Source organism: Podarcis tiliguerta (genome assembly GCF_965153285.1).
Source record: "Podarcis tiliguerta genome assembly, chromosome: 1".
NCBI lineage: Eukaryota > Metazoa > Chordata > Lepidosauria > Squamata > Lacertidae > Podarcis > Podarcis tiliguerta.
In genome coordinates, this window is record NC_139534.1 from 92,391,587 (window position 1) to 92,408,281 (window position 16,695).

At 44.8% G+C, this 16,695-nt stretch overlaps 1 protein-coding gene across 2 annotated transcripts in view; it reads right to left on the reverse strand.

The window, feature by feature from the left end:
- TYRO3 (TYRO3 protein tyrosine kinase) overlaps positions 1-4,023 on the reverse strand; it is a 67,499-nt gene extending 63,476 nt beyond the window's left edge. Inside the window, exon 1 of one of the 2 annotated variants that reach the window (XM_083449880.1) lies at positions 3,006-4,023. In XM_083449880.1, coding sequence (XP_083306006.1) covers positions 3,006-3,099 — 94 coding nt within the window. In that variant the 5' untranslated portion in view covers positions 3,100-4,023. The remainder of the gene's footprint in view (positions 1-3,005) is intronic. The other variant, XM_083449881.1, reaches the window with a different exon arrangement.
- Between the last annotated feature and the right edge of the window lie 12,672 nt (positions 4,024-16,695).

Sequence of the window (16,695 nt, forward strand, 5' to 3'; positions counted from 1 at the left end):
TGTCATGAAAGGAGGAAATGGCATGACTGGGAAAGAGACCTTCTACATTTCACCACCACCCCTGACAGACACTCAGCAGGAAACAGTGCAGCACTGGGAACACCCTGTGAGCTGTACTTGCTTGCCAGGCCTGGTTCCTATGGGTCTCTGCCTTTAATCATCCACTGTTCCCAAGACAATTAGGGAACAGACATCTATTTCTCTACAGAAACGATATGCTATCTAAACTTGACAACAACCCAGTGCTGCTAAGTTCTTTTGCACGGCGGCTTGTTAACTTTAATTCTCTGAGAATGCAGATTACTGCCAGAAAAGGAATCCAAAATGCATTCTTAAGGGAAGAAAATGGGAAACTGGAGAAACATGTCTGCATGGGAGAGCAATCTTTTCTCTCAGATGCCAAGTGTGCAAGACCAGAGCCCCAGATCCTTTGTGTATACTGTAGAGGGGACTTCAGAGTTGGGGGCTCCACATCATGACCATAACATATGGGAGCTGTTTATTATGTCAATGAATATGGGCTCCATGCTAGAACCATTGGACTATCTTGCTCCTGACATGGAGGCTCTTCATGCAAAGGGGCACATTGTACAGCATGATAGCCACCATGCATAGTCAGCAGCAGCAGCATTTCCTACAGGTTCTGGATGACTGCTGTAATGATTGAACTGGTCCACAACAAACCTGGAACTTGGAATGGACTAACCTGTGGCTCTCTGGATGTCACTGAACTCCAACTCCCATCAGCCCTAGTCAGCATGGCCAATAGTTAAAGATGATGGGAGTTGTAGTTCAACAACATATGGAGGGCCACAGGCCAGTCACTCCTGCCACAGACTTTTCTCACCTTTCCATATTTTTAAAGAGCATTTGCAGACTCTGATTGGCTGAGAATTCTATATAATGCTGGTCAGTTTTGTTCCTGGTTATGATGCTGTCAACTTTATATCATAGGGAACTGAAAACATGGCACCATAGGGTACTGTCAATGTGGTGCCAGTGTATTAGGCTTGTCTTCCAGCCTAGCCTCTGTTGTCTTTTTACTCTCATCTACTTATGCTTGCTCAGCCAATGGACAACTTTGATTTATATTGGCTCCAGCCTTCAAGCACACAAAGCACCTAAGCCTGGAAACTGATGCCTGACAGCTCCCACCTAAAACTGTCAGCTCATGGCCCAGACAGAACACGACGACACTAGACATCATTCAGGAAAAGTAACTCCTATTCCAGTACAATAGTGGGAAAACAGATCGTCACAGTTATCAAGGTTGGAGTCAGCAGGTGTCCTGGATCTGTTAATGTACCTTGCTGTGTCTTCAGATCAGGAGCTAGAAACCTGAAGTCAAATAACTAGCCCAGCCAAGAGCATCAGATTCACCTACAGGTGGGCTCCCGTCCTATCAAGCAACACTGAGAAACTGCACCTTGTGACAGCATGCCACATATTCAGTTTCACTCATTAGTGCTTTATTTAGGCTAGTTCAATTCCACAGGAAGATGAATTCTCAATATAAATGTTTGGAATCCTTCCAGTTTTCTCAGAAGTACTGGTAAGTTCTGACTGGGCTCACTAGGACTTACTCCCTAGTAAGAGTATTTAGGATTATGTTATGTTAAATAAAGGAGGAAATATTGCTGCAATGGAAATATTCTGCGATTGCAACATTCACAGGAATGTCTCTTTTTATGCCATCACCAAATGGGTCACAATAGACAGAACATTGTGCATTCCCAAAATACCCTATGAATACAATGAATACTCAATGAGCACACATGGGGATTTTAAGTTTCCTAGAGTTTTTGTATCACTGGCATGTGTGTGTGTGTGTGTGTGTGTGTACCTCACAGATATCTTGCTATAATGATGAATGCATGGGATCAAGTTACACAGAAAAAGGAGAAGTTACACAGAACAAGGTCAATATTCAAATACAAGTTATTTTTATTAATTAGGCGGCAAAAGCCTTACACACATTTAAAGTGCCTGCTCAATAAGCAAACCCTAAGATCAAAATTTCCAGTGATTATTACGCCAGTCAAAGCAAGTGATCTTTTAAAGACATGAATATTTCAAAACAGATGTACTCCATAGATTAGCTGCCAAAATACGGCTTAAATGAATGTCAATCCAATCTGAGATTTTCTGACTTTCCCCTCCACCTCCAAATATGCCAGCCTCAGAGCAGTCCCCTTGGGGCCAGTAAGTGTTGCTGTGCCCTCACTCAGGACCTCTGGAAAAGTAATGAGGCGCTTAAGGCACTTAGGTGAAGAGATCATATTTCACAACAGGGGTGTGAGATCTGAAATCGTGACAGCTCCAAGACTGCATTCATTCTCTTTGGAAGAGCTGGCTTTCTGCAGATAGCAAGGGGCCATGGGGAAGCGAGTCAAATTCAGAAAATATAAGAACTGCAAGCTTGACTCTGCTGCAGATACTATTGATGTGCACAACAACAAGGTGGAAAATGAAATAATAACAATACACAATCCAAATAAAGGATACTCGACAAAGAAAGTAAGGGGTGGGGAAGAGACACATCCCCCCAATTAAGTTCTGTAACTTGTTTCAGATCAGATCAGCAACTCTGATTTAGACCAGCTCCACAACACACTGGGATGTATGGCCGCTGTACTTAAGAGTGGCAGCCAGCTCTTGTTCCTAACTCTTCCCGGGAGTCCCTTCCGGGAGAAAAAAGTGAGCTGTCAACGTGAGGGGTTTTGTTTGTTTGTCTGTTGAACCGCCCGAACAAGCCAGCAAAGGACGGGGGTGGGCGCGCGCGAGGCGGAGGGATTCCCATTTCTGGATCAAATCAAGAGGGCATTTTTAGACCAAACCCGCAGATCCGCGCAAGAGGTCAGACCTGAGCAAGGGCTCCCACAGGGACAAAGTTGGGGGGGTGAGGAGAGGTATCCCCAACGAGTCCGGAGAGGGAGCGCGGGGAGGAGAGTAATAGCAACCAGCCAAGTAAGTCCATGGGGTCAGCCATGCCTTCTCCGCCTTACCTGTGACAGCCGCGACGTCCCGCAGAAGGAGAGCCCATAGTGCCGGCAGCAGCAACAGGAGTCCCCGGATCTGCATAGTCTGCTTCATCTCCATCTCTTCCACATCATCATCTTTGTCATCCTCCTCCACGCCGGGTTGCCTCCGCTCGCTTCCAAGGAAGAAATGAAACGGGGGTGGGGGAGAGGAGGCGAACGAGAAGGAGAGGCGGTTTGGGGATGTTGTGGGGAGAGCGGGATCGGGAGGGAGGGAGGGGAAGCCGCGAGGAGAGCCAAAGCGATGCCCTCAAATTCGGGAATGCGCTCCAGCAGCAACAGGGCTGGGGGTCCCGCCGCGTCGAGGGTCTCTCCTTCCCACACGCGCGCGTGCGTGAGAGAGGGACCTGGCAGGGCAAGCGAGGCAGGGGAGCCTGAGGTGGCGGCAGATTGGGGAGCCGCACCAGCGCTCGCTCCCGGCTGGCTGACCCGCCTCCTCCTCCGCTCGCTGCGCTTGTAATCCAAGATCCGCGAGCCGAGGAGTTCCCCCCCTGCCGGCCTCGCGCGGTACGCGGAGTTCAGTAGGCGAGCAAGCGCCGCTCGCCTCGGCCGGGCTCGGAGCTCCCCCTCTCGCCGCTTCTGCTCTGCCGCCGCCGCGACTTCCTTCAACAAGTCGCCTTCTCCTCCTCCTCCTCGCCTTCCTCCTGCTCCTTCTCCGCCTCTTCTCCTCCAGGAAATGGCGCTTTCGCGAGGCCACACGGCAGAGCCCGGCTTCTCATCGTGACATCACCGGCCTCATCATGAATATTTATCCAGCCTGTTGTTTATTTATTGCCCTTCTCCCTCTCTGCTCCCACCCGCCTCGCCGAGTGGGAAATGGCGGGCTTCTTCTCGGGGGTGGTCGCGGCCTCTCTACGCCTTTGGAGGGAGGCGCGAGAGGGGCGCTGGAAGCGCGCGCGCCAACAACCCCCTGTTGCGCCAGCAACCCGGGGAAAGAGACGCAGTTTCGTCGCTCTGGCCAAGTCGGCCTCACCCAACATTCAGATGAATACACACATTGGTGGTTTCTAACAACGGGAAAGGAAAAGCCAGTATCAGACACCAAGCCCAGTTCTGAAATAAAGTAATACGTTTCCTCCATGCAGGAACAGCCGGGGAGGAATGTATACTGAGTATACACACGTGGCAGTTTGAAAGCATGAAGCACCCGTGTGGCTTTGGGGGAGAAATCACAGATCTAAATTATGTCGTCCTTAGTTATTTCTTTCAAAACCTGCAAGGATTTTACGTTCTGCATTTTAAGTTTCTGGACCATGTTTAAAGGCAGCCCCACAAAGAGCACATTACAATGGTTGAGTCTTGATGGAACCAGAGCAACTAAGGAAGGGCCCACCCATACCTTGGTGTAATGAGGACTGTGAACCCCTTGTGTCTCTCTTAATTAACACCCCACCTCGCATGTGGTGCTCTCTTCCAACTACCCATGGGGCAAAAGATTCCCGCATTACAGGGGGCTGGACTAGATGACCCACAGATGCCCCACTAGATGGCCTATGGTTCAGCTGCTCTCCCACAGTTCCGACGATTCGCCATGCAATCAATGTAGTTCTATTTGGATTTTCAAAGCATAGGAAATGGATATGTAGGAATTAAAGGAGCTGCAAGGGTTTCACAACCCACATTCTAAGTGAGGTCCTTTCTCTTGATAGGGTTGAGATGGCATACCAGCTGGTTAAGTTGGCAAAAGTCACTTCTCGCTACTGCGTAGTCTAGGAGGGGCCCCCACAGCTGTGAACCTGGGCTCTCGGGAAGTGAAATCCCATGGGGTAACCAAGAGTTTCCAGGGTTCTTTTCTACACTTGTATCATATAGCAACTCTTACTCACATTTTCTCTGAACTAAAATTTCTTCATAGGTGAGTTGCTCCATCCCTTTGATCATTTGGGGTGCTCTTTTCTGATTAGTTTTGTATATGTGGTTCAAGGCAAGCACAGAGCCCCTTCAAATGAATGTACACATGATGTTGTTGGGGGCTACAGCAGACATCAGCAGGAGAGGGTAGAACTGGCCCACGGAGTCCCAATGACATCCCCCCACGCGTGGGGCCCTCAACTTCTGACCCCACTTTTTTAGCTCCGATATGTTAGTAATTGATTTCTTTGTTTCTCATGAATTTGGGATTTGCCCAAATATTGTCAAAATAAATGGGAACAGAATAAGCATTCTGACTCGTAAAAATTAAATGAAACAATGTCCAAAATTCATATACAGTGGTACCTCGGGTTAAGTACTTCATTTGTTCCGGAGATCCGTTCTTAACCTGAAACTGTTCTTAACCTGAAGCACCACTTTAGCTAATGGGGCCTCCTGCTGCCGCCGCACAATTTCTGTTCTCATCCTGAAGCAAAGTTCTTAACCTGAAGCACTATTTCTGGGTTAGCGGAGTCTGTAACCTGAAGTGTATGTAACCTGAAGCGTATGTAACCCGAGGTACCACTGTATATATATTCACCTTTGCTTACCTCTCACAGAGACTGAGATTGCAAGAGTTTCTTCATAGCACAGGGAACATAGATACTGACACGGTCATTAATATTATAATAAAGGAAGATTTATTGGGGGTATTTAGAGTAGAGAAGCAACAGGCAAGTCCTCTTCCTTTGCTATTATCTCTGAAGCAAATCCCCCTCCTGTAGATAAAGCCAAAGCAGCTATTGGACTTTTATAACACAAGTTTGTGTGTATAACTTGAAGTTTAGGCCTGTAATGAGCAAAACTATAATGCACATAATCCCTTAGACTGACATTCTGGCTTCCATTGGTAAAAAGATCCAACCCCTCCCCCCCCTTTTTTTTTACTGCAGCCAACTCTGCCAGCCTATAGCATGTCTCACATGCATTTCTAGTCTGTTGCCATAGCAACAAGAACCTAACTTCCCTCCCACTTCTTTCTGCCAAGTTGGTTGTTGCCCATCAACACATCAATGATCTGGAATAATGCCCTAATTTCTGTCAGATTAACTCATGGGCTTTCAAGTAGCCATTATGTGTGTGTCTCCCCCCCCCCCCTCTTAGTTCTGCCTAGTAGTTAAACATTTTAAGAGTGCTCTGTTCAAATTACCCTTATTTGCATAGGAAATAGAGACCTCTTATTAACATAAGATTCTATGATTGGTTTTTTAATAAGCCCTGCTTCTAAAGCATTGAGATCCTTACAGGGATTTTGCCAATTTTGCCAATCATTGAGGTTTCACCTGATAAAAGGTCACAGCTCTAGTTCCCGGGATGTTCAGATTTGCAGGTGCAGATCAGTATTGATATTGCTATAAGAAAAAACTGTTCCTTTTCCCTTATGGGGTACCCAGTAAATGCGTTTGTTCCTGCTCATCTGTCCTGAAAATCTAGGTAACTGTATCCAAATGGCTGCTTCCTATTCCATGGAATCTGTTTCCTGTTCCATGAAATCCTTTGAAAGGATGAGCCTTCTTCTTTTTAAGCCAACTTTCCTTACCATATTTCTACGTGCCTACTTTCCTTTTATGATTTAGTGCCACGTGACTCTGATTTCCTAATATAGAACCTGTTGTTTTATTTTACTGCACTACCATGCTTATGGATTTCAGCCCCTGTGGCTTAAAATGCTCCGTTCTGTTATCTGTTTGGTTTTTACATGACCAAAAGACAATTCAAAAAGCATTAAAATCCATTGAAAGTACCCATTTGGTGATTACTACTTTTTCTGAGGCTAAAATCTCCTACAAGGCCCCCCAAACTTTAAAAAAATAAATAAATTGTAGAGCATTTGCTTTAAATGATTTTTGGGACTTTAAGGCTGCAATCCTATGCACACTTACCTGTGAGTAAGTCCCATAGAGCTTTAGACGGCTTACTTCTGATAACACATTCTTAGGATTGCACTAGTATGCCATCCAATGGGTATAGCTGAGTCTGTTCTAGGCTGCTGTGGAAAGCTTTGTACAGAGCAAAAGGCAAGGGTACCACTTTTAATAAAATGATGAAGGCAGGCAGTTATTTTAAATTCACTGGTGATGTGTGGCACTTTAAAGGTGCCTGCTTGCTAAAGCAATCTGTACGTGTTAAGCTTAAATTTCTCTTTCTAAACATGGCAAATCCTATTGCGTCCCAGCATGCAAAGGGGCCTGGTTAGAATTATTTTGCTCTGTTAGTTGCCAAGCCTGCTCTGCAATCATACTATTACTCATATCCTTGAGGAATCCCTAGCATTGGAGCAATGCCAAGCAGACTCCATGACTGGAATAAGAATGTGTGTCTCTTTTGCTCCTGTTCAATGGAGAACCACCAAAAGAGAGGCTGATAAACCACATGCAGGCGAGAGACTGAGAAGATGTCCTGGTTCTCTTGGGGCATGACATCCTTTGAAAGGTCTTGTTCAGAGGCACGGTGTTCTCAGGTACTGTCTCAGGCTATTAAATATATTCTTTGCATATATTTGTTACCAAGCTCTGGATGGTTGCTGGTATACTAATGGTTTCTTCTGTGTTGGGCTTTTGTACTTCACAATGTGCTGTTTTTCATGGTCATTATGGATTTCTGTGAAATAAGAATGATTAAAAAAAAAACCCTCACAATACTATTTGCTTGAATAAGTCCCCTCAAAGTCCACAACTGAAATGCATCTTGGTGAAAACTGTAAATAAATATAAGCAGAGCCTGATTATGGGAAGCACTTTTAAAAACATCAGTATATTTTTATGAATTTATATTTCTTATTATTTATTTATTCAGTTTAGATTCTGCCCTTCCTCCCAAAGGAGTGCAGGAGTTACACATGTATATTTTTCCATATGCAGACAGTATTTGTGCTTTCAGATTAATGCCACCTGGTGCTCATTTAAAGTTCTCTAGTGCATACCACTCTCGCAGAAACTGCGCTGCCTGGGCATTGACCTGGCTTCCAATTACTCTGAACAAAGCATGTTGGCAATGCAGTCCGGAGCTTTAATGAGTTGTGCTGACATGATGTTGTTGCATGACATTTCTCCTGCTACTATTCCTCCTGCATTAGCTGAAGTGATCTCAGGGAAATTAATTATTTCAACCAAACATTTTTCACTTGTATTCAACATATAAACTTTTTTTTTTTTTTTTTAAGATCCTACAGTTATCTCACAATGTGTTTGCAGGTGTAAACTGGCATGTGTTCATTGACTGCATTTAACTGGGGATCCATTTCGTACATCCATTGATTACATTTAGAATCATAGAAATGTATAGTTGGAAGGGACCTCAAGGCCCATCTAGTCCAACCCCCTGCAATGCAATGCAGGAATCTTTCACCCATTGTGGGGCTTGAACCCCAAACCCCAAGATTAAGAGTCTCATGCTCTACTGACTGAGCTATCCAGTCTCAACTAATCTTTTGCACTGGCAAATGATTGGTTCTCCGTTAGGATTTTTACATTGTTTAAGTTTGGTAAGATGAAGGGAGTCCTTAAATCCAATGATTTTAATGGATCTACTCTAACTTAGTCAGATATACTGTAAATAGCTACCATATTTTTCGCTCTGTAGGATTCATCGGACCACAAGACGCACCTAGTTTTTAGAGGGGGAAATCAAGAAAAAAAATATTATGACTGTGCTTTTAGAGGTGAAGACCTTGCAGTTCTTTTAATTAGTTTTGGTTTGCTAACAAGGGCTCTGTTATGCTGTAGTTAGTTCATCATTGCATTTGATTACATTGGGTGTTTCTAACCAATTCTTCTTGTAGAAGCTTCGGTATAAGATAACGATTCCGTCAATCATTATAGTTTAATTTAAAACAATGTTTTATTTATCAGTTGTTGAATTTATATCTCTTTTCCAAAGAGCTTCATGCAGTGTACCTGGATTCCTTGGAACACACTGAGTGCCGGATTTATGTATAAGCTAAACAAGCTATAGCTTAGGGCCCCACTCCCTAAAATATCACCGGCTTGCTCATTTCTCTATATAGGGTGCCTACATTCTGCATGGACTGGTTGCATGGCAACATGTACAAATGGCTTTAGATACCTATTAGGTCCATAAATTACCATATAGCATATATTCAACACACAAAAAACAGTACAATTCGTTGTTATTTTCAAAGGACAGCTGAACATATAAAGGGCCCCATTACCTTCAGTAGCTTAGGGCCTCATCAAACCTAAATCAGGCCCTGAACACACTATCGAAGTCGTGGTGAGGCCCAGAACGGCTCAGTTTCAGAGATGCAGCTACATTGAGCAGATGACAAAAGTGGGAGCAGAGAGGAAGTTGGGCATCTGTTTTGAACACTTCCTTTTGATGACACTATGCTTTCCTTTTGCAGTGCAGGAGCTGCTGTTAATTCATTTTGCCTTGCAAAACTAGTGAATATTGTAATTCAGATATAATAAAGGGCTGAAACCAGTTTAATATCACTGAAATCAATGGATCTAAGCAAATTTCGCTACAAATACTTTTGTTCAATGCACATTATAGACTGGGCTGCTACTCATTGCTGGAAAATGATTATCAAAAGTTGTTCAATATAAACAATTGTTTGTAATAACCTGGAACACTTTAAGAAATGTGTTTTTGTATTTTTTCTTCTTCCGGATTTTCAATTAATAGCAGACATAAACAATAACTTTAAAGGTGCTAAATAGTACAGAAATATAAACATTTCTCGCTGATATACACATGTGCACCTGTTTTGTTCAGCAGGAATCCAAGTGCTGGAACAAAGGTAAATTGGCTATTTCTTAATCCCTGGCATAACTTTTAGCTACTATAAAACAAAGCTTTTGTGAGGTCATCCCAAGTAAGCATACCTGTTCTTTTGCATGCATACAGTTTCCTAAAGGAAGTCTGCTGCGGACTCTTACTGAGCTGTCTGTCACTGTTACCCTCACTTCAGCTTGTATGGCAGCTGGGGCCTTATCTGTTCTTCTGCACTAGTTTGTTTCCTGGGATATGTCTTGGGGACTCCTGGTACCATTTATTCTAGATCCCTGATGAAGTCACTGTTTAGTGCTTCACTAATGAGGTTGATAAGCAGAGGCACACAAAAGACTCAGTGATTGCAGCTGCAGAGAGGAATTAGTTCCCCTTACTCATTATGTCCTCTGCAGTGCTTATCAAGAGGTCTGGATCAGCAAGCTTATCAGGACATATAAGCTAGTTATGTATCCTTTTAAAAAAAGATTTTATTTGTATATTACTGATAATTGTTTCATATATATCTTTTGTATATCATAAAAATCACCACTTAGGGATGTTTTGATCAAGCTGCTTAAAAATTGTCAATGAAACAAATAAGTAGAAATTATCACTAAGCCGACAACAAACATCGGACTAAAGCTGGCTAGTGATTGCGGTTTGTTAGGACAAAACAAACCATGGCCATGTGTTCGGATGACATACAAACCTTTGTGGTTTGTTTGCCCACTCACATGAGAGGTCACAGTTATTCCTTTAGCAGACAAATCTTTGCCTTGGTTCACTGGTGGAGTGAAGAACAGGACAGTGAGATGGCATTCAAGCAGCCTAGGAATCTAAATCCAGAATGACTCCTTGCTCTGCTTCAACAATGTGATGCGTTTTCTTGGTTATTGGTTTATTTTGCAACCAGTACATTCAGGATCTGATGTTAAGGAGTGTCCTGAAGAATAGATACTATTGATTTGTTATCTGTGTGGTCTAGGTGAGCTTTGATATATAGTGGAAGGCATGTTCGAACACAAAAGGACAGGGAGAATTCTTATGGCTTCTTAAGATTCCCAGAGGACCAAAACAAAAAGGAGGAGGAGAATGCAAACTAGGAACATTCTGTTGGGCTGAGTGTACACAAAAATGATGAGCGTGGTGATTTCACCTGGGTGGTGATGGCTTGCCCTGCCCATTCCAATAATGGGATTTCTAAGACTTGCAAACATTGCATAGCAAAATTGCACAATGACAACTCTGACTAGGGATCACGTTGCAACGTAAGTGCCTCTTCCTTGACACAGCTAAATCTTTAAATACTCTGGATTCTTGCAGTGCATCTTGCAAGATGTGTGTTGTTCTCCATGCTATTCTCTCCCCTCTGGTTGCTGCCCCCACCTATGTCTGGCGATCTCAAGTAGCTGTCCAGGCGCCAGAAATTCTGCCCTTGGCCCACCTTAAACATTTCTTCTTGATGCCAGACTTCACTTGATGTAGTGCCACTCCAGCACATGGTAGGAAATTTAGGTGGTGGCTTGCTGGCTCCTAGTCGCTCTGCACTGCTGCCTGCCACTGGCACCAGGTAAGCTTGCTGGAGGGGGGGGCACTGCTGCAGGAGAGACTCCATCAGAGAGGCCATTGCCCAGTGTTTCTTCAAATCTAGACCTGCCTCTGCCCCTGCCTAATTATACCACATAGCCTTGGGCCTGCCACTCTCCCACCTGCACTTTGAAGTGTTACCACTTTGGTGAGGTTAACATATGAGTTGCTGTTTGTGCAGTGGTTTCCAAAGTGGATAGTACTGTCCCCTGGGAGGATAAGGTAAAGGTAAAAGACCCCTGCACAGTTAAGCCCAGTCAAAGGCGACTCTAGCGTTGTGGCGCTCATCTCGCTTTTCAGGCATTTGTCCACAGACAGCTTTACGGGTCATGTGGCCAGCATGACTACCGCTTCTGGTGCAACGGAACACTGTGACAGAAGCCAGAGTGCATGGAAACACCGTTTACCTTCCTGCCACAGCGGTACCTATTTATCTACTTGCACTGGCATGCTTTCAAACTGCTAGGTTGGCAGGAGCTGGGACAGAGCAACAGGAGCTCACTCCATCGCAGGGATTCGAACCGCCAACCTTCCAATTGGCAAGCCCAAGAGGCTCAGTGGTTTAGACCGCAGCACCACCCCCGTCCCCCGTGAGAGGATTATGTAGGTGGGCACTGGAGGTGTAAATGACTATCACACTTTGAAAAGATTGTATCGCTGATCAAATCAAGAGTATATAGTTGCACACTGCCCCAATGGTGCGAGATTCCATGTGTTCCAGGCACTTACCCAGGGTTCATGTTTCCTTTTGGAATGAGGCACAGCACAGCGGAGACTGTAGTGTCTTTGTGATATGTGGTTTATTTATACCAGTATACAACCTAAGCCTGTGATGGAGGAGTTCACATCGTCAACACCCCTAGAAGGTCTTGCTTCTCCCATAGCCACAGCCTTGGATTCCAGCAGAAACCAGGCTTGGCTCTCTCTCTCTCTGCCTTTCCACTCTTGGCCTTTTGTCTTTATAACTAACAGATAGTTGGGGGAGAGAAGCCCACCCATTTGTCCAGCTTTGCTCCCTTAATGACTCATACTTAGTGAGCAAAGTACATGAACTAATGTCAGTGTATTGGAAGAAGCAAAGATCACCAGTGTTTCATTGGATTGGTCATGTTCGGATGCCTGATTATCGTCTTCCAAAGCAACTACAGTGGTACCTCGGTTTTCAAAGCATTTACTTCTGGGTTTTCGGCATTCGAAAACCAAAATGTTCGACTTCCGAGACGTTCAAAAACTGAGGTACCACTGTCCTTTGTTCTGAACTTAAAAATGGAAAGCATAACAATGGTGGTCAGCAAAAGAGGTTTAAAGATTCTCTTGAGGCAAATCTAAAAAAATGTAGTATAAGCACAGACAATTGGGAAACACTGGCCTGCGAGCCCTCCAATTGGAGAACAGCCTTTACCAAAGGTGTCATGAACTTCAAAGACACTCAAACTCAGGATGAAAGGGAAGACTAAGAGGAAGGCACGTTTGGCAAACCCTCACTGTGATCAACTCCCACCTGGAAACGTCCCCACTGTGAAAAGACATGTGGATCCAGAACTGGCCTCCACGGTCACTTACGGACTCACTGTAAAGACCATATTAATTGAAAACCATCTTACTTGATCTCCAAAGAAGAAGAAGATTTAGCGAGCCATTACCAGGCTGTCCTGGCTATTCCAGCAATTGAATCCATGCTGGAGCCAGGAATTAGAAGGGGCCCCAGGCATTCAGCACACACTCCCTCACAAATATATACACAACTCAATACTGACTCAATGCTGTAGTGATTCAGTCTTAAATATTTCTCAAAACTGAAATGCGAAACAGAAAGAACCACATATTTTAATATGGACTCTAATGTACCTCCATAATTTAGCTCGTTTGTCCATTTATGTTGACTGATGTACAATTATGTTAAAACTGGGTGTGTGATAATCCATAAGAATGTCTGTCAAGATAAAGGCATCATGATGTAAGCCTTCAGCTTATATAACAGAATACCATTTAGCTATCAGGAAAAATCCCAGAAAGACGTTTTGCACTGTTTCCAGTAACCTTCCTGTGCAACCAGCCAAGTTGTGTAAGGCAAACTCTGCGTCTTCTGTGGTGAAAGGAACACACCATTGCAAAACAGGATCATTATACCAAAAGGAATTATATTTCAGGTGATGCAACAGTCAGTGCCGTAAGAAACAATCGTATATGTGCACAGATATGCATACACATACTACACATACTAGACACTACAAATTTCAACATACAGGTAGAAATAATGGAAGCGAAGACTCACTCCCCAGTTGGACACCGCTTGCTAATGACATTTGCTTTGCTGTGGGGTTGGAACACTTTGCTCTGAAAAGACAACAAATAACATTTGGCCAACGAGGATCATTAGCATTCGCCACCCATGTACAAAAAATAGCTTCCCAGGGTTTCTTCAGTGTGTGTGTGAAGACTGATGATGGGAAGGGAATTGGTCCATAGCTGTACCTGAGAAGATCACACAAAAATGAGTGTTTGATTTCATCTCTGCTCATTGTGTTCCTTGTAAGGTGTATGGATTGGAAGTGTGAGAGTGGGCCAGGGTGCATAGCTTAACACACCACATTCTGTGTTTGAGGACAAGAGGAAGAAAAGCAAAACTTAAAGTGCCCAAGGCTGCTCTAATACAAGATTTTTACATCAGCTCCTGATTGGCACTAAAGGATGCTTAACATAACATGGCTTTAAAATCCAAAGTGTAGAAGCAGAGGAATCGGGGCAACAAGGGTGGACACCAGGGCCAGTGACCGTATAGACAGTAACAGTCATTGTGCAGTGAGTCAGTGAGTCAGGCTGTTAACCAGAAGGTTGATGGTTCAAGCCCACCCAGAGACAACTGCAGGCAGGATTCCTGCATTGGACTAGATAACCCCCTCCCCGGGGTCCCTTCTAACTCCAGCATTCTTCTCTATGATTCTAAGATCTAAAGAGATTGAGTGAATATTCAGAAAGGCAGGGAAAGCTGCGTTTCCCACGCTTCTTAACAGAGGTCAATGCTCATGATCTTGATTCAGTGTTAGCTGCTCAGGCTCTTTTCATATGAGCCATTGTCTGAGGAGAGCAGGGTGCTGGTGTGGTCCAAGGGGGAGAGCACTGGACAAATGACCTGAGTTCAAATCCCGGTACAGTCATCATAGATTCACTAGGTCCCAGAGAAGAATAGCAAACATATCCTATATCGCAAGGAAAAAGTGGCAGGTGGCCCAGTCCCTATCCACTGGAAGTCCTCCCCCCCCACACTTAGGATCACTCTTGCCTTTAGGATGCCATATAGGACCCCCCATGGGCTATTTGGAGGAGATTCCCTAATCATAGTTTTCAGGGCAAACTGTGACCCATCTATGCATCTCATCAGTCTATCTAAAAAGGAATGGGTTTTGAGTTGCCCCGACCTTCTGTGCAGCCCTTGAACCCTGAAACACTCTTTAGGTTTTTACATGATTCCCTGAAACAAACTCTATGTTCATAGGGCCCCGGAAACCCTGAAGCCACATGGAGGATTGGGGAACACACAAAACATTTTATTTTATTTTATTTTATCAAGGATGATGGCATGGGACCGTAGATATGGCAACCAAAAACAATCTCTTCCATCACTGGGCATGTAAACTGAAATGGGAGTTCAAGGGTTACAGTTAGTTTTGGGGACGACGACTCAAAACCTGTTTCATATGATTGGGGGTGATAGGATAGTCATGCAGAGGGGTTTCAAGCCATCCTGAAAACCATATTCCTGCTCATCAAGCCCTTAAACCAATATGGGGTTCTGGAGTCACATGATTGCATCACATGATATGAACACATGGAGGGGTCATAACATATGTTGAAAGTTGTTTAGGGTAGTACCTCAAAGTAGCCTATGGGGGGAATATTCCATGGCATCCTTAAAGCAAAAACAATCCTAAGAGGGGGTGGGACTTACAGTGAAAGGGAAGTGGGGCAGCTGTCACCTTTGGTCTGTGACATGAGATACGCACCTCACACATATCTTTTTCATTCATGGACTATAGCATCAAGTAGCGACTTGCAGGTTTGAATATGGTATCAACACAATTAAAATTTCATAATGCAGTTTCCCCCCCATGGAAACAGTTCTGTGTTCACATGAGTCAGCTAATTGAGTAATGAGACATACATTGAAGCATATGTGTGTATTAACCATCTTCTCGGTTTCCTATATGTAAAATGAGAATCAGAGTTGGGATAGGTGTTGAATGGGGCCCTGAAGGTCCTGTAGCCAACCCCTGTGGGCAGGGCAGGATATATTATTCATCAGCTGCTCTTCTTGGGTTGTTCTAAGGATAAACAATATAAATTATGTAATGCATTTTGCCCACTAGAAATAGAATCAGAAACATACATAAGACTAGGATCCCAGCACTGGCGCATAACTAAGCCTCCACATTTGTTCCGGCATCCTATTTAAACCTCATTGCTGGTGCACTGACAGCCTTCGATACTATTGTGCACAAAGGCAGAAATGGAGCTTCTTGCTTTTTCCACTTCCCTTGCACAGACTCCTGTGTTGTGAGACAGGATGAGTTAGGCAAGAAATAGCCATGTAGTGCCCAGTTGTCTGTCCAACACTCCTTATAAAAGGTGTGGGACCCAGATGCTCCACTTCTGCCCCCGCAGCTAAAGCCAGCTGATCTTTTCTAGCTCCCCAGAGCTCCTGCCCAGTTAAATCTAGGTTGAATGGAAACAGTTTATATCAGAGCCAGCTGAAAATGAGGATGGACGCTTAGACTAGGTGTTCTCAGGACAGATCTTGGAAGGACTGGAATCACCACAAAGCAGTGTCACCCACTGCTAGCTCAGACAGCTGCTTCAGAAGGATATCATGGTCAATGGTATCGAAAGCCACAGAGAGGTTGAGGAGACTTTACAGGGACACATTTCCCCTGTCTCTCTCTCCCAAGAGGTAAGGGTAAACAAAGGAGTTTCTGTGCCAAAACTGAGCCTAAACCCTACTTGAAATGGATCTAGAAAACCAGTTTCCTCCTAGAGCGCCTGGAGCGCAGGGGAGTAGGAAGGGGGGGCAGATCACCCTGGGTGCCCTCACTGAGGGGGGTGACATTCAGTGTGCCGCCTGCCTGCCCGTGACTCCCAAGCCTACCCCATCTGTTGGGGTAAGGGGGGGAGCTGCGCCACTTTGCCGGTGGCATTCCCCCCTCCCCTTTTGTTTTCACAGCTTGGGGGAGGCTTGGGAGTCGTGGGTGGGTGATGCGCCGAATGTCCACCATGGGCAGCTCACTCTGCCCCTGGTTGCAGGGCGTGCATGCTGCTCCAGGCACACAAGCAGCTATCCTGCACCTGGGAGGGCACCTTCCGCGCCACGCCCCCCTCAGGAGCACGCCTGCCCTGGGCAGAGAGGGCATATTCTCCGCCACTGTTGGAG